Raw genomic sequence first — 15005 nt, forward strand, 5'->3', positions numbered from 1 at the left:
TCCATAAACAAAATAAGTGGACCGTGAACATCGGCCCAACCCAGCTAAAACCAGGAGTTGCTTTAGAAGCATCTTTTCAGCATCAGCAACAATTAACACGACTCCTGACAAAACTTAAGAAAACAGCTTTCATAATTGCTTATTTGTCAATGTGTGTTTGGGATAATTGTGACAAAATTTATATAAAAAATTATTATTTAAATCTTAAAAAATTCTAAAATTATGGCAAAAATATATTATAAAAAGTAATTTACGTATCATAAAAGTGTTATAATATATTTGCTTATAAAAGTTATAAATCAAAAGTTTGTATATAACTTATGTACGTGTCTATATTACCTATTATAAAATAACATTTTATTGTTTTTGATTTTCACCTTTCATTTTCGTTTCTAAAATTATTTTTAAATTTTCAACTAAATACTTTTTCTTTAGTGCTTTCAAACAAAAACGATCACTTTTCTTTAACCCAAACGGAATTTCTCTTTTCTTTAATCCAAACGGAACTTCCCTTTAAATTTAAAAAATACTTTAAAGGTAGCTTATTTTTAACATAACGATATCCAAATAAGATAATACCTAATTTGTGCAAGATTTCACACCATCAAAGTTTTATCATTTAATTTTGAAGTGAACCTAAAATACCTCTTAAAAACGTTATAGAATGAAAATCATTACGGCTAAAAGTTAGAGTGTATAGTGTGACACTAAACAACACAAGTTGATTCTAACCCTAAAATTTTTATATTAATGTACTTTATTAAAATATAAATCAATGAGTTTGAATCGGATTAGACAGTTGGATAAAAATAAGTCGAGATATTAACTTGAAAAATAATATCGATCGGTTGAATTACAAACTAATTAAATCGATGGTTGAATTATTATTATTATTTTTAAAATTTTATAAATATTAATGATATTTGTTAATGAGTTACATAATGGTTTGAGCATAAGTTGAATTCTAAAAACATAACAACTTTTATCATGCAGTCTCTTTTTTCCTTCTGAAGAAAATGTAAATTCCTTTTTACACGATAAATTTTAAATTTACTTCATTTTTGCGCGGGATGTGTTCCTCCCTGCATTTGCCGAGCCAATTCGATTTTAACTTGTAACTTGTAAGAGGAGAAATGTTACGACACGCGCCATCAGCTCGCGTAAGGCGAAAGTTCCATTACAAAAGTCCAGATTGCGCGGTTTGTCGGTTAGTATCAGTAATAAGCATGCTCGACCACTCACTTCATCGAGGGAGTATCCGTGCGTTGCTAACTCCATTCGAGGGTGGCGAAAAATGCTCACCCTCACCTCCGCCAGCTCCGCTCTAACATTATTCCCGGAATGCAAAACCCAACGGCGCCGATTCTCAATTTCGGCGGCGGCGGATTATAAGTTCCCTTCCTTTCTACCAAAACAAATGGAAGAAATCAAAGACCCATTTGCCCGAAAACTCGCCACCCGAATCGAAAGACTGCCCGTAAATGTGAACACTCTCTTCCTCATCTTCTTCTTTAGACTTATATATGGTTTTTTTTCAGTCATTATTTGACTTATAATGGGCTATTAATTTTCTTATTAACATTTCAGGTTAGCTTCTCAGAAAAAAGCATTATGAGTAGTTGCGTGAAGCCATTGATTCAGAGCAACCAAAATCCAGTGGTTCTCCTTCATAGCTTTGACAGGTCTTTTTATATATATTATTTTCTAACTAAACACGTTAGAAATGATGACCCATTTTAGCTATTTGTATGATTATGCTTTCTTCATTGTCCAGTTCTTGTTTAGAATGGAGATACACATTTCCATTGCTTGAGGAGGCTGGTTTGGAAACTTGGGCTATTGACATTCTTGGTTGGGGTTTCTCTAATTTAGGTTTGTTTTGCTTTGTGTGTCAAACAACTTATGGTATGTTCCTCAGTTTTAGATCCTTTTTATTTATTTACTTGTATGTTCATTTCTAGAAAGAATCAAGTCATGTGATGTAGCATCTAAGCGTGAGCATTTCTATCAGGTAAATCTTCTTATCTCTACAATTTTCAATTCATAGAATGGCGTATGATTTAAGCAGTGAGACTGTAAAAATGGGGTAACCTTATATAAGAGTGTTAAATCGAAATCAGATTGATGAGAGTGGTTGAACATATTGGCACCGAGGCAAGTTTTAGCATATAGCAGGTGGTTGCCCTGAGTCCAACTTCCTCGTGTTTCATTATGTTGAGATTAAACTGGCTATCTCTTATTTACAGCTGTGGAAGTCATACATCAAAAGGCCAATGACATTGGTCGGGCCAAGTTTGGGCGCTGCTGTTGCAGTTGATTTTGCAGTCAACCACCCGGAAGCTGTAAGCATCTTAGACAATTTGGAATATGATTTTTTCTCCATTAGACTAGTTGAATAGTAGAGTGTTAAAAATAGAATGTCGGTAATGAAAATGTATTGCAAAGAAAAAGAGAGAGATAAATAAAGAACACACAAATTTTACGTGAAAACCTTTTCAGAAAAAAAAACCACGGACCGTGGAGAAGAGAATTCACTATGTCGAATTTGAATGATTACTATGTCTATTTATAGGCTTGTAAAACCATATTCTAATAAGAGTGTAGGAAGATTGAAACACATTATTCTAATCAATATCAAATAGATGGAGCTTATTCTAAAATAAAATAAAAGAAGTGTAGTTCTATATGGATTTGACTTTTCTTTTATTTTATCAATGTATTTTATTTAAATAAAGATTCGGGTCACTTAATTCTAACAATCTCCACCTTAACAAAAATTCTCAATAAACAAGTTCTTCATCGCGAACTCTCAACAAACAAGTTCTCCACCTCTTCCATAAAACCCCTTAAGAGTTTAACTTCAACAATGAACACTAATCAAGTCTAAGCAATGCTCAAACTTTGGTTATAGGAAGTAACTTAGTCATCATATCTGTAAGATTTTCATGAGTACTAATTTTGCTTACAACAATATCACCACGAGTAATAATATCACGAACAAAATGATACCGAGCATCAATGTGTTTTGTGCTCTCATGAATCATTTGATCTTTTGTAAGGAAGATGAAACTCTGAATGTCACAAAATACTGTATTGATTTTAAGGTCTTCATTGAATTTACTAAAGAGTCCATTCAACCAAATAGCTTCTTTACAAGCCTCAGTAATCGTTATGTACTCAGCTTCAGTGGTAAACAAAGCAATTATAGTTTGCAAAGCGGTTTTCCAACTAATTGCACAATATTCGATTGTAAAGACATAACTTGTAAGAGATTTTCTTCTATCAAGGTCTCCAGCAAAATCAGCATCAACATACCCAATGACTTCATCTCTAGTTCTTCCAAACTGTAAGCAAACATCAGTAGTACTTGTAAGTATCTTAAAATCCACTGAACTGCTTTCCAATGTTCTTTACCGAGATTCGCTATGTATTTGCTAACTGCACTGACTGCATATGATAAATCTGGATGTGAACAAACCATAGCATGCATGAGAGATCCCACTGCACTAGAGTATGGAACAGGTGACATGTACTCAATCTCATCATCTGATTGTGGAGACAAAGTCGATGAAAGTTTGAAATGGGCTGCTAAAGGAGTACTAACAGGCTTAGCACTCTGCATATTGAACCTGTAAAGAACTTTCTCAATGTACCCCTTCTGACTTAGGTACAATTTACTTGCTTTTCTATCTCTGAAAATCTCCATACCAAGTATCTTCTTTGCTGGTCCTAAATCTTTCATCTCAAATTCTTCACTTAGTTGGGCTTTGACCTTTCTTATCTCTCATTTATCTTTCGATGCTATCAATATGTCATCAACATAAAGGAGTAGATACACAAAAGAACCATCACTGTTTTTTTTAAAGTAAATACAACTGTAAAAGTTATTTCTTTTAAAATCATGAGAAGTCATAAAGGAATCAAACTTCTTGTACCACAGTCTTGGTGACTGTTTCAAACCGTAAAGAGACTTTTTTAGTAAGCAAACATAGTCTTTTTTTCTGAGACTGTAAAACCCTCTGGTTGTTGCATGTAAATATCCTCCTCAAGTTCTCTATGCAAAAATACAGTTTTTACATCTAACTGCTCAAGCTCCAAATCATGCATGGCCACAATACCAAGCAAAACTCGAATCAAACTATACTTCACAACTTGGGAGAACACATCTGTGAATTCCACTCTTGGAATTTGACTGTAACCCTTTGCAACAAGCCTTGTTTTATATCTAGGTTTTTCAACTCCTGGAGTCCTCTCTTTTTTTTAAACACCCATTTACAATGAACAACCTTTTTACCTTTAAGAAGTTTCACAATATCCTATGTTTTGTTTTTATAGAGTGCTTTCATCTCCTTTTGCATACCAAACATCCACTTTTTTGAGTCTTCACAGCTAACCGCCTTAGAATAATTAGATGACTCTTGGTTTGCATCTATATCTTCAACCACATTTAAAACATAAGCAACTAGATCAGCCTTGACATACTTCTTTGAAGGTTTAATTTATCTTCTAGTTCTGTTTTTGGCGATAAAGTATTGTGGTGAAGAAGCAACTCTATTCTAAATTTTTGTACTGGCTTGAGGAGTCGATCTATTGTAGATTCTGGATTATCTGATGTTCCATCTGCTTTTGATTTTCTTTATTGAAAGAGCCTTTAAGAGATAAGTTAGGTAGCATAGCAGTTTCATAAAAAAACATCTCTACTAATCACAACTTTTCTATTTTCAGGACACCATAACTTATACCCTTTTACACCAGTTTTATAACCAAGAAAAACACATTTAATGGATCTCGGTTCCAATTTTTCATTATCAATATGAGCATATGCAGAACACCCAAAAATCTTTAAATCAGAATATTCAGCAGGATTACCAGACCATACCTCTTGTGGAGTTTTTTTTCTCAGTGGCAACGAATGGAGATTGGTTGATCAAAAAAAATGTAGTAGAGGCTGCTTCGGCCCAAAACAACTTTGGTAAGTTGACATTTGACAACATACATCGAACTTTCTCCATTATCGTTTTGTTCATTCGTTCTGCAATGCCGTTTTGCTATAGAGTATGACAAACTGTCAAGTGTCTCATGATCCCTTCTGACTTGCACAGATTATTAAACTCATCAGAACAGAACTCTAAGCCATTATCTGTGCGGAGATATTTTATTTATTTTCTCGTCTGTTTTCCAATCATAGTTTTTCAAGACTTAAATGCGGAAAACATATCACTTTTCTGCTTTAGGAAGAATGCCCAAACTTTTCTGAAAAATCATCAATAAAAGTTAGAATGTAATTAGCTCCACCTTTCGAAGGCACTCTGGATGGCCCCTACAGATCAGAATGAATGGCCCCTACAGATCAGAATGAATATACTCCAACATTCCCTTCGTGTTATGGATTCTTCTGGTGAATTGAACTCTCTTTTGCTTCCCAAAAATGAAATGCTTACAGAACTTCAGTTTGTAAATTCCTTACCTATCAAGAAGTCATTTTTGCTTAACTCTACCATATTTTTCCCTAAGCGCATATGCCAAAATTTAGTAATATCATCATCTGACAAGGAAAAGAAAGCGACAACTGCATCACCAGTAATAGTAGAACCCTGCAAAACATATAATTTGGTAGTCTTTATTTGCCCTTTCATCACAACGAGGGAACCTTTGAAAATATTCAAAACCCCACTTTCAGTTGTGTATTTGTACCCTGTTGAATTAAGAGTACTCAACAAAATTAAATTTCTTTTCAATTCTGGAACATGTCGTATGTCACTAATTGTTCTGACAACTCCATCAAACATCTTAACTTTAATTATTCTAACACTTGCGATTTTACACAAAGTATTATTTCTTATCAAAACAACACCTTCAGACATTGTTTCTTAAGTTGTAAACCAATCTCAATTGAGACTTATGTGAAAGGTGAGCCTGAATAAAGGATTCACTCCTCGCTCACTTTAGAATTGACAGAAGCGACTAGAAATTCACCATCACTATAGTCTTCTACAATATCAGCTTCACCAGAATTTTCTGGTTGTTTTCCCTTTTGATTCGCAACCTCCCTTTTGATCTTATTCTGTAGCTTATAGCACTCAGATTTAATATGCCCTTTCTTCTTGCAGAAGTTACAAGTTTTACCTCTATTTGAAGACTTCAATCTACCCTTAGATTTATCGCGAGGATTCCGTTCCTGTGTCCTTCCACAATCATCATCAATATTCTGATCTTGTCTCTTACGAACAATGAGACCCTCTCCTTGAGAGTCGATTTTAACCATAAGATGTTTCATCTTATCATACGAGGTCAAAGAATCATAAACCTCATCAACTGTCAAAGAATCATAAGACGAATGCAACGAATAAAGTCGAATCAACCCTAGATCTTCCTTATCATACTGAACCTCCATGGCCTCCAAGTTTGAGATAATTTTTTTGAATACTATTAAAGTTTTCGACATACATATTTGTTCTAGCCTCTTCCATAATCCAGTGGTAGTCTTCTCCTTCATCACATCCTGTAAAATTTCGTTAGACAAATGCATATGTAACTGTGTTAATGCCTTTCTATCATTGCGCTTCTTCTCCTCCTCCGTCAATGTCGAAGGCATCTTATCTACCCCTAGCAGTGCTTCCTCTAAGTCCATCTGTGCAGGAACTGCCTGCATCTTTATCTGTCGCAACGCAAATTTGGTGTTGCAATCCAATAGTGGAATTTCATACTTCAAAGACGCCATTACCGTGATTAAGATGAACAACCCAGAAGCTCTTATACCAATTTGTTAAAAATAGAACGTCGGTAATGACAATGTATTGCAAAGAAAAAGAGAGATAAATAAAGAACACACAGATTTTATGTGAAAACCCTTTCGGGAAAAAAACCACGGGCAGAGGAGAAGATAATTCACTATGTCGAATTCAAATTATTACAAGAGGAGTAGGCTATGTCTATTTATAAGCTTGTAAAACCATATTTTAATAGGAGTGTAGTAAGATTGAAACACCTTATTCTAATCAATAACAAATAGATGGAGCTTAATAAGGTTTAAAAAACTTTATTCTAAAATAAAATAAAAGAAGTGTAGTTCTATATGGATTTTACTTTTATTTTATTTTACCAATGTATTTCATTTAAATAAGGATTCGGGTCACTTAATTCTAACATAGAGTTATATTTTGGTATTGATTCTACTAATAAATGCCATAATGCTTCATGTAGCTCATGACACGCAGTTACTTCTTTGTTTAGGTTGAAAATCTTGTTTTGATCGATGCAAGTGTATATGCGGAAGGTACAGGAAACCTAGCAAAGTTACCTCGAGCAGTAGCCTATGCTGGGGTTAGTCTTTTTAACTACTCATAAAAGCCTTGAATCTCAATGGTTATGGAAATCCCTAATGTTTATAGTTATTTGTCTCATTTATATTCTCCACCTGAAATCTTTCAGGACAACCTTGTGTGTTATGAACAGTCGTTTTTCTTTCTTCTCAACTAAATTGTTCTAGATTTTTCTTTTTTGATCATTCTGGCTTCTTTTTGACTGAATTTTCTCCTTTTTGGTAAAAATAACAAAAGGTTTTTGTTGAGGATTGACTCGTATAAACAACGAACAAGAAAGAAAAAGAGAAAAGAAAATTTGGCCACGCAAATATTTTACGTGGAAAACTCTACCGAAGAGGATAAAAACCACGGGCAAAGTAGGTTTCGACTTTTCATTAAATGAGTAAACAAATGATGGTACAATATGAAGAAACCCCAAAAACAAAACCCTAACTTTGGAACAAAATTCTCTCCATAGTTACCACGAAACTCTCACTAAAATTCATATGCGACTACATCTTGTCGCCTTCAAAAGAAAAACTTTTGTTGATTGGTGTAACAAAATAGAGATACAATAAACTTAGATTAGAGTTATAATCATATTAAAATATTCTTGGAATAATCGGATTCCAATTGGGAGAAGCAATCCTGCTTAAAGTCTAAAACGCGGCTGCATAACTTGGAGAAATCGCCATGATGTCCCATGCATGCTCGTCATGACGTCACCGCCACGTTCGTTTGGGGTTTCGTCACGACGTCACCTTTGTTTTACCTCTTTTTCGGTAAATGATAAATGTGAGGCATACCCCATGGTTTTCATTAACTACCTACCTCTGTTATTTGGGAAATAATAAGCAGACATGTTAAATGACTTCATCTCATTTTTCCTAACTTTTTCCACCTTAATTTTTGTTGGCATTTCCAATTTTGATTCAATGGTCGCTGATGCATCTCAACATCTACAAATAAGTCTAGTTTTACTTGTGTTTTCTCATACTCTCTTTTGTTAGCTAATTGCATGGCTTTGATATTGGCATCACAGTTTAATGCTTACCAGCACATGTTGGGTACTTTTTCTTTTTCCCTTTTTGAGAAGGGGGTCGGCTTGTTAAATCTATGTTCCTCAGACTCCAATGTGAGTGTTAGATATGGATATGTATTGAACACATGGTCAATATTTTTCAAGTTTTTCATGTATTTGGAGGGTCCTTGGATTGTCATGTATATATATGTCCATATTCATGTTCAAATGTGGATTGAAAACAGATGCATCAAGCAAAATGAACAGCAGGATCATCATAGTTCCGTAGGTTTTCTCACATATCAGTGTTATAACCATAGACTTTTTTGTGAATTAGGTATCTATATTGAAGAGCTTCCCGCTACGCTTATATACAACTTTTTTGGCATTCAAGGGTGTGTCATTTGACACCGGCTTAGACTGGGTTAATGTAAGTTTTCTTCACTAAAATGATGCTAAGAAAAGTAATCCAATAGTTATCAGATTAATTATTGTGTATTCCCGGAAGCCAGTACATTTTTCAGTATTGCAGGTTGAAGTGGGTATCTAATAGCCATTCTGTTCTTGTACCCCTGTACAGATTGGTAAACTGCATTGCCTATATCCTTGGTGGGAGGATGCAACTGTGAGTTTTATGATCAGCGGTGGTTACAATGTTAGCCGACAGATAGATCAGGTTTGTCCGACTTTGAAGTTCTCATGACCCTCACACTTGAGTCTGAGTAGTATGACTACTGACAGTTAATATTAATTTCAGCTTTATTGTTTCAATTAATTTTTATTTTGATAAAATTTTCAACTCATTTCCAAGAGGGAACCTTGAGTTGCTGACATGAAATATGACCTTGATTTCAAACTGTGCTAAATTCCACTTTGTCTTGTTATCTTTAGACTAACAGTACTTCAGAAAATACTTTAATATATAATTAAAGGAAAAAATCCTGAGCAAAATTAAAACATATTGTAGCATTTGGACAAGTTAATTTTATCTTATAAAAGGAGGGAATTCATTTTGATGAATGGAAAATTATTCTAGGGAAATACACCATGCCATTCTTGCTGTGCATTGATTCTCCTTGTTGTGTATTGTTATATTACTCCTACTCTTCATTTCTTTGGCGCATAGTTTAAATACAGGTATTGGGTTATGAGTCTCCAAGAATTCTTTAAATGCATGGTTTTCTTTTTCTCAATGAAATTCCCGAGTCTGGCACAAACACCGTGTCTGAGTAACATAGATGTGTTGGATGCATCTCAAGGTCCTATACATTCTTACATGCATTTGAAAAACTTAAAAATAAAAAAGGACTTTTCTTCATATGGAGTATTGTGAGCAGATATTTGTATGCCTTCTATCACAAAATAAATGCAATAAAATGTGTAAATTTTCATACAACTTGCAAAATTTGTTGTACAGGTGATGCAGAAGACACTTATCATATGGGGTGAGGATGACCAGATTATTAGCAACAAGCTAGCAGTGGTTAGCAACTCAAACTTTTGCTCCATACAGGCATCAGAATACTACCATAAAGTGGCTCTCGGACATGATTGACAAATAATAACAATAATGATATACGAATTGAAGTTCCGGTGTTAATTTACTGAAACTTTGAGCTGATCCAGTAGCAAAAGTGAAAATTAACTTATTGAATTGCATATTGCAGAGACTGCACTTTGAGCTGCCGAATTCAAATATTCGCCAAATACCCGATTGCGGTCATCTTCCTCATGTAGAAAAGCCAGATTCTGCTGCCAGATTAATCTTGGAATTTATGCAGAATCACAGCTGCCAGAAAAAGGCCCAGTTGGCCCCTACTGAAGAAGTTGTGTATTAATCGTGCATGACTGAAATTAAAGACGCGGCATATATTATATAGCTTTCATCATAGGTGTGTTGATCACGATGATTATCTTCGTTTCCACTTCTTTTTTGTGCCGAAATTTACTGCCATAGCGTCATTTCATTCATGTTACAAACTGTTGTTTTAAACCCAAAGCAAATAATATGGAGTTTTCCTTGAAACTCGCAATTTAGGCTCAGTTTAAAATAAAAAGGACAAATTTCACCGTTATGCCATCCAATTATTACTAAACTTTTATATTATTCATCAAATTATAAAAAAGTTACAATTTACTCACCAAAATTTTCAATATTGTTTTTTGTCACCCAACTGTTAAACAGTAACAGAATAATCATAAAGACAACTTTTTAATTTGCTCACTGACTTTTTAATGTTTTCATTTTAGTCATTAAATTATAAGAAGTTACAATTTGCTTACTAATGTTTTGACATTGTTTTTTGCCACACAACCGTTTTTAGGAACACTTTATTGAGTTGAATCATTGAGAAAATTATGCTAAGGATTCTATGAAGATTTTTAATGTGATCGAGTTTTCTTATTTGAAGAGATTTATTTTTCTAAAAAGATTACTTCTAGAAGATCTTTGTTGGTTCATTCCACATTGAACCTGTTTGAGTGAAATTGTGGAGACGGAGAGTCACATCGGTTATACTTTCGATAAATTAATTTGTATCTATTTGAAATAAGTTTGTTCATTATTTTATGTACAATATTGGGAATATTTATTTTGTTCATCGTGAGGAACTTATTTTAGTGAAATTATTGTAAACATATTATTTTATTTGTCAAGTTTGTAGTTAAGCTTTTAAGGAGAAAATCTTAGTGGGGGAGAGTAATTATGTATAGGAATAATGTTCCAATTTTATGAGTAAGTTAAATAACATCTTGTACTAAAGATTGATAATGGGTTACTCTTTAGCCAATATTTGCTCGTTCATTGTGCTTTGCATGTAAAAGTCGTTGAGGACAAATACAAATGATATTAATGTATATGGCAAAAATTTATTAAACAAATTTGTTCAAAAAATTACAAGTAGACTTGATCATGGATGAGGTTAGGCCGAAGTAAAATTTTAAAACTGTTTTCTAGGCCTGACCCAGAAAATGGACTTAAAATCTTGCCCAAGCCCGACCCAAATTAAAAATTATAAACCCGAGCTCGACCCGACCTGCCCGTATTAATTTTTTTTAAATTATTTTTTATATAAAAACAAATTTTAAAAAATATAATATATCAAATAACTAAAAACATTAAAATAAATGTTTCCTAATAAATTGAAAATACTTTAAAAAAATTATACTTAAATAACACTAAGATAGTTGCAACTTAACAAATAAATGTCTCTAAAATAGTAGCAAAATTAACAATAAAATAAGAGTTATACAATATTCAAATAATAACAACAAAATAGTAGCAATATAATAGCAAATGATAGCAAAACAACATGGAAAAAAAGTTTAAGCTTATTCAGGCTGGGGCCCAAGCCAAAAAATCCTACCCGAGGCTTGACCCATTTATAAAACGGATTTTATTTTTTGTCCAAGCCCATTTTTTGAGCCTATATTTTTTGCTCAAACCCTCCCACTTTTCGGGTGGGCCTTCGAGCTTGGGCGGGTGGCTCGACCCATGATCAGGTCTAATTACAAGTACATTATGACGAAAAATTATACTAAGGCACTAGATCCCTACATAATTGTCTAAATGGATTACCTCAATATTTTCCTTGCCTTTTCAGTCTCCGATTTGCAACTCAACTTCCTATGCGACATCCATAGGTAGGACAATCTTGACTAATCCAGTTGTATTGGAAACTATAAGATCAAGTTTATTGGTAGCTTTCTCGAATATGAACGAGTCTGATGCTCCTATATCAATTGGAGAACTCTTTTGTCTATGATGTCAATGTCTATGAACATCAACCCTTTCTGCTTTTGACCCTTTTTTTTGCCTTTGTAGAATTGAGTATCATGGAACCAAACTTTAAAGCTTTACTCTTTGGCTACACGTCTTCTTTATTGATGGTCAGTTTGGCTCGCTCTAGACAATCTTACATCTTGTGTGGACCCTCATATAAGAAGCATTTCACTAGCTCCTGATTTTTCTTTTTCTCTAACTGTTTGTTGGACTTCCACTTCTCTATTTGTGATTTCCGTTTTCATCTTTAGGTTGTCCTTCTTAATCTCCCCACCATTGCTCTTCTTTTTGAGTTTGAAAGGCTCAAACTTGTTCATTTTTGTACCAAGCTCAATCAAGGACTTAATTGTTGTCATGACTTTGGCCAAACCTTAGATCCCTCTTTGTTGTAACTCGAGCTTGGCCTAAGGTCTCAGTCCATCCATAAAGGAGAAAAATGTCTCTTTTTTCGCTAAGTAAAAAATTTAGAGCATTAGTTCACTAAATTCTTGAATAGTCCCTTGTTGCGTAAATCGTTGCAACTTGGCTCGAACCGTAATAACCCCTTTTTCAATGGTATCGAAAACAGTAGTTCTGGGGCTACAATTTCAACGAGTGATTCCATAAATATTATTTATTAATATTTACGAGTTGATTATAGTGTTTTATTAAATTTTTATTTGGTAAGTTTTGCTAAAGGGTTAAAAATATTTTTTTTTCAAAAAAATATTTTTTAATTTTTAGAGTTAGGACTAAATTGACAATTTTTATAAATATTGAGGACCAAATTTATTGAATTTTTTTGAATTAGAACTAAAATGACAAATTTTGTAAACATTGAGGGATAAATTTGTTGGTATATTTATTATGATCAAATTAATAGAATGTGTAAACATTAGAAATGTAACACCCCTTACCTGAGACCATCGCCGGAATCGAGTACGAGATGTTATCCAACTTAACTTACCAATTCGGAGCATAAAAATTTGCTTTTAAAATTAAATTCACTGTTCACAACAAAACTATTCACATGCGCGACTGTCACTAATTTAATTATATATTGAGTTACAAAACTCAAAATTTAAATACGTAAATTTTCCCTGAAACTAGACACATATACCTTCTTACCATAAAATTTTTAGAATTTTTGGTTTAGCCAATTAGTACAGTTTATTCATTAAAGTCTCATCTGTTTCACTACTTGACAGTTCTGACCTCTTGGCACTAAAAATCAATTATCTCATTGTACAGAATTCATATAAGGTTATCATTTATTTATTTTGAAAATAGACTCACTAAGAAATCTAGACATATAAATTATGACCTATAATTCTTTCTGTGAAATTTATAATGATTTTCTAAAGTCAGAACAGGGACTTCAAAACCATTCTGACCCTGTCACACTAAAATTCAATTATCTCAAAATATAAAATTTCTTTTCCTACACCGTTTCTTTTATGTAAAAATAGACTTGATAAGATTTAATTATATGTATCATTCACTCTCTAATTCCATTTCTACTATTTATGGTGATTTTTCACATTCACGTCACTGCTTCTGTCAAAGAAACTGCTTCTTTGTATTAACTACCATTTACACATATATAACACCAAAACATAATCTTTACTAACCATTTCAATAGCTAATCTTAGCCATATCATATGAACATACTCAAAATGATTAAGACTCTATACATGCCATAGTTTTAAACATTCTGAAAAATACATAATACCGAGATGGTTATGATAGTGTGATACGAGTTCCGACAATCCCCAATTCGAGCAAGCTTAAATCACTATAAAACAAAGGAAAGGAGAAAATGTGTGAGGTACAAATAGCTTAGTAGGTTACATGTAAACAATAATTACTCATTTAATAATTAACACTTTTAACATATAACTAATCAAAACATTTCTTAGCAATTTCAATCACTTACACATGCATAATCTTACCAATTCACTTGCATATACATTTTCACACTTAACATTTATCACATATGCTCAATTCTTTCAATTGTACCTGCATACACACTTCATTTCATATTCACTTTAACTCATTATTAATCCCGTTGAACACTCGGAATATACACAGATACGTAGAGATTTAGCACATAAGTGCCACACTGATATGTAGCCGAAGCTACCACTGAAATGTAGCCGAAGCTACCACTGATCAATAACACTAGAAATGTCCACGGCCCGCTCACACAAGCTATCGTGTCGCAACACATGCTAGATCACCCAAGACCCGGACTCACTGTAACATCAGTAACATCGATATCTAGTGACATGTCACTTGTATCCACTTCTATTCCTAAGTTCAACCGGAATTTACACTTAACACTTTATTTTCAACACTTTATCACTTGAATAATTCATGAACAATTTTCCTTCCACATTCAATATTAATTCACATATCAAATATAATTCACAATTTATAAAAATATAACTATTATTTACACGTAACTTACCTCGGATGCAAAACGACTATTTTTGTAAATTAGTCGATATAACCTTCTCTTTTCCCCGATCACTTACACTATTTCTTCTTTCTTGATCTATATTAACACAATTTAATGCATTTTATCAATATTCCATTCAAATACAACTCATACACAATATTTTGACGAACTTACATTTTTTCCCATAACTTCTCAAAAATTCCACTTTTGTCCCAAAGCTCGTAAAAATAAAATTCACTAAATTCTTAAATTTCAAACTTCACTAAATCATATTTCATGCTCATAACATCCCCCAATTTCACAAAATCACAACTTCATGCACACTTTACCATCTTTCACAATTTAGTCATTTTTCAACATTTTCATTGAAATTCATCTAGTAAAACTTGTAATTAACACTTCAAACATTCATTATCTAACATCACTAATCAATTTACAATTATATCATGAATGAGTCAA

At 33.2% G+C, this 15005-nt stretch overlaps 1 protein-coding gene across 3 annotated transcripts; it reads left to right on the plus strand.

The window, feature by feature from the left end:
- Positions 1 to 1139: 1139 nt before the first annotated feature.
- On the plus strand, positions 1140 to 10351 carry LOC105764469 (uncharacterized). Of its 3 annotated transcripts, XM_052625659.1 has the most exons (11): positions 1140 to 1483; positions 1588 to 1682; positions 1775 to 1872; positions 1962 to 2011; positions 2247 to 2342; positions 7234 to 7323; positions 8347 to 8439; positions 8663 to 8755; positions 8906 to 9001; positions 9743 to 9808; positions 9993 to 10351. In XM_052625659.1, exons 1-11 carry the CDS (start codon positions 1295 to 1297, stop codon positions 10161 to 10163), a joined length of 1137 nt encoding a protein of 378 aa, XP_052481619.1. In that variant the 5' UTR covers positions 1140 to 1294; the 3' UTR covers positions 10164 to 10351. The 3 variants fall into 3 exon arrangements, with proteins under 3 accessions (XP_052481619.1, XP_052481620.1, XP_012438511.1); XM_012583057.2 differs by lacking the exon at positions 8347 to 8439 and having other exon boundaries at positions 1230 to 1483; XM_052625660.1 differs by lacking the exons at positions 7234 to 7323; positions 8347 to 8439.
- The last annotated feature ends 4654 nt before the right edge of the window (positions 10352 to 15005 follow it).

Source organism: Gossypium raimondii, chromosome 12 (genome assembly GCF_025698545.1).
Source record: "Gossypium raimondii isolate GPD5lz chromosome 12, ASM2569854v1, whole genome shotgun sequence".
Lineage (NCBI taxonomy): Eukaryota > Viridiplantae > Streptophyta > Magnoliopsida > Malvales > Malvaceae > Gossypium > Gossypium raimondii.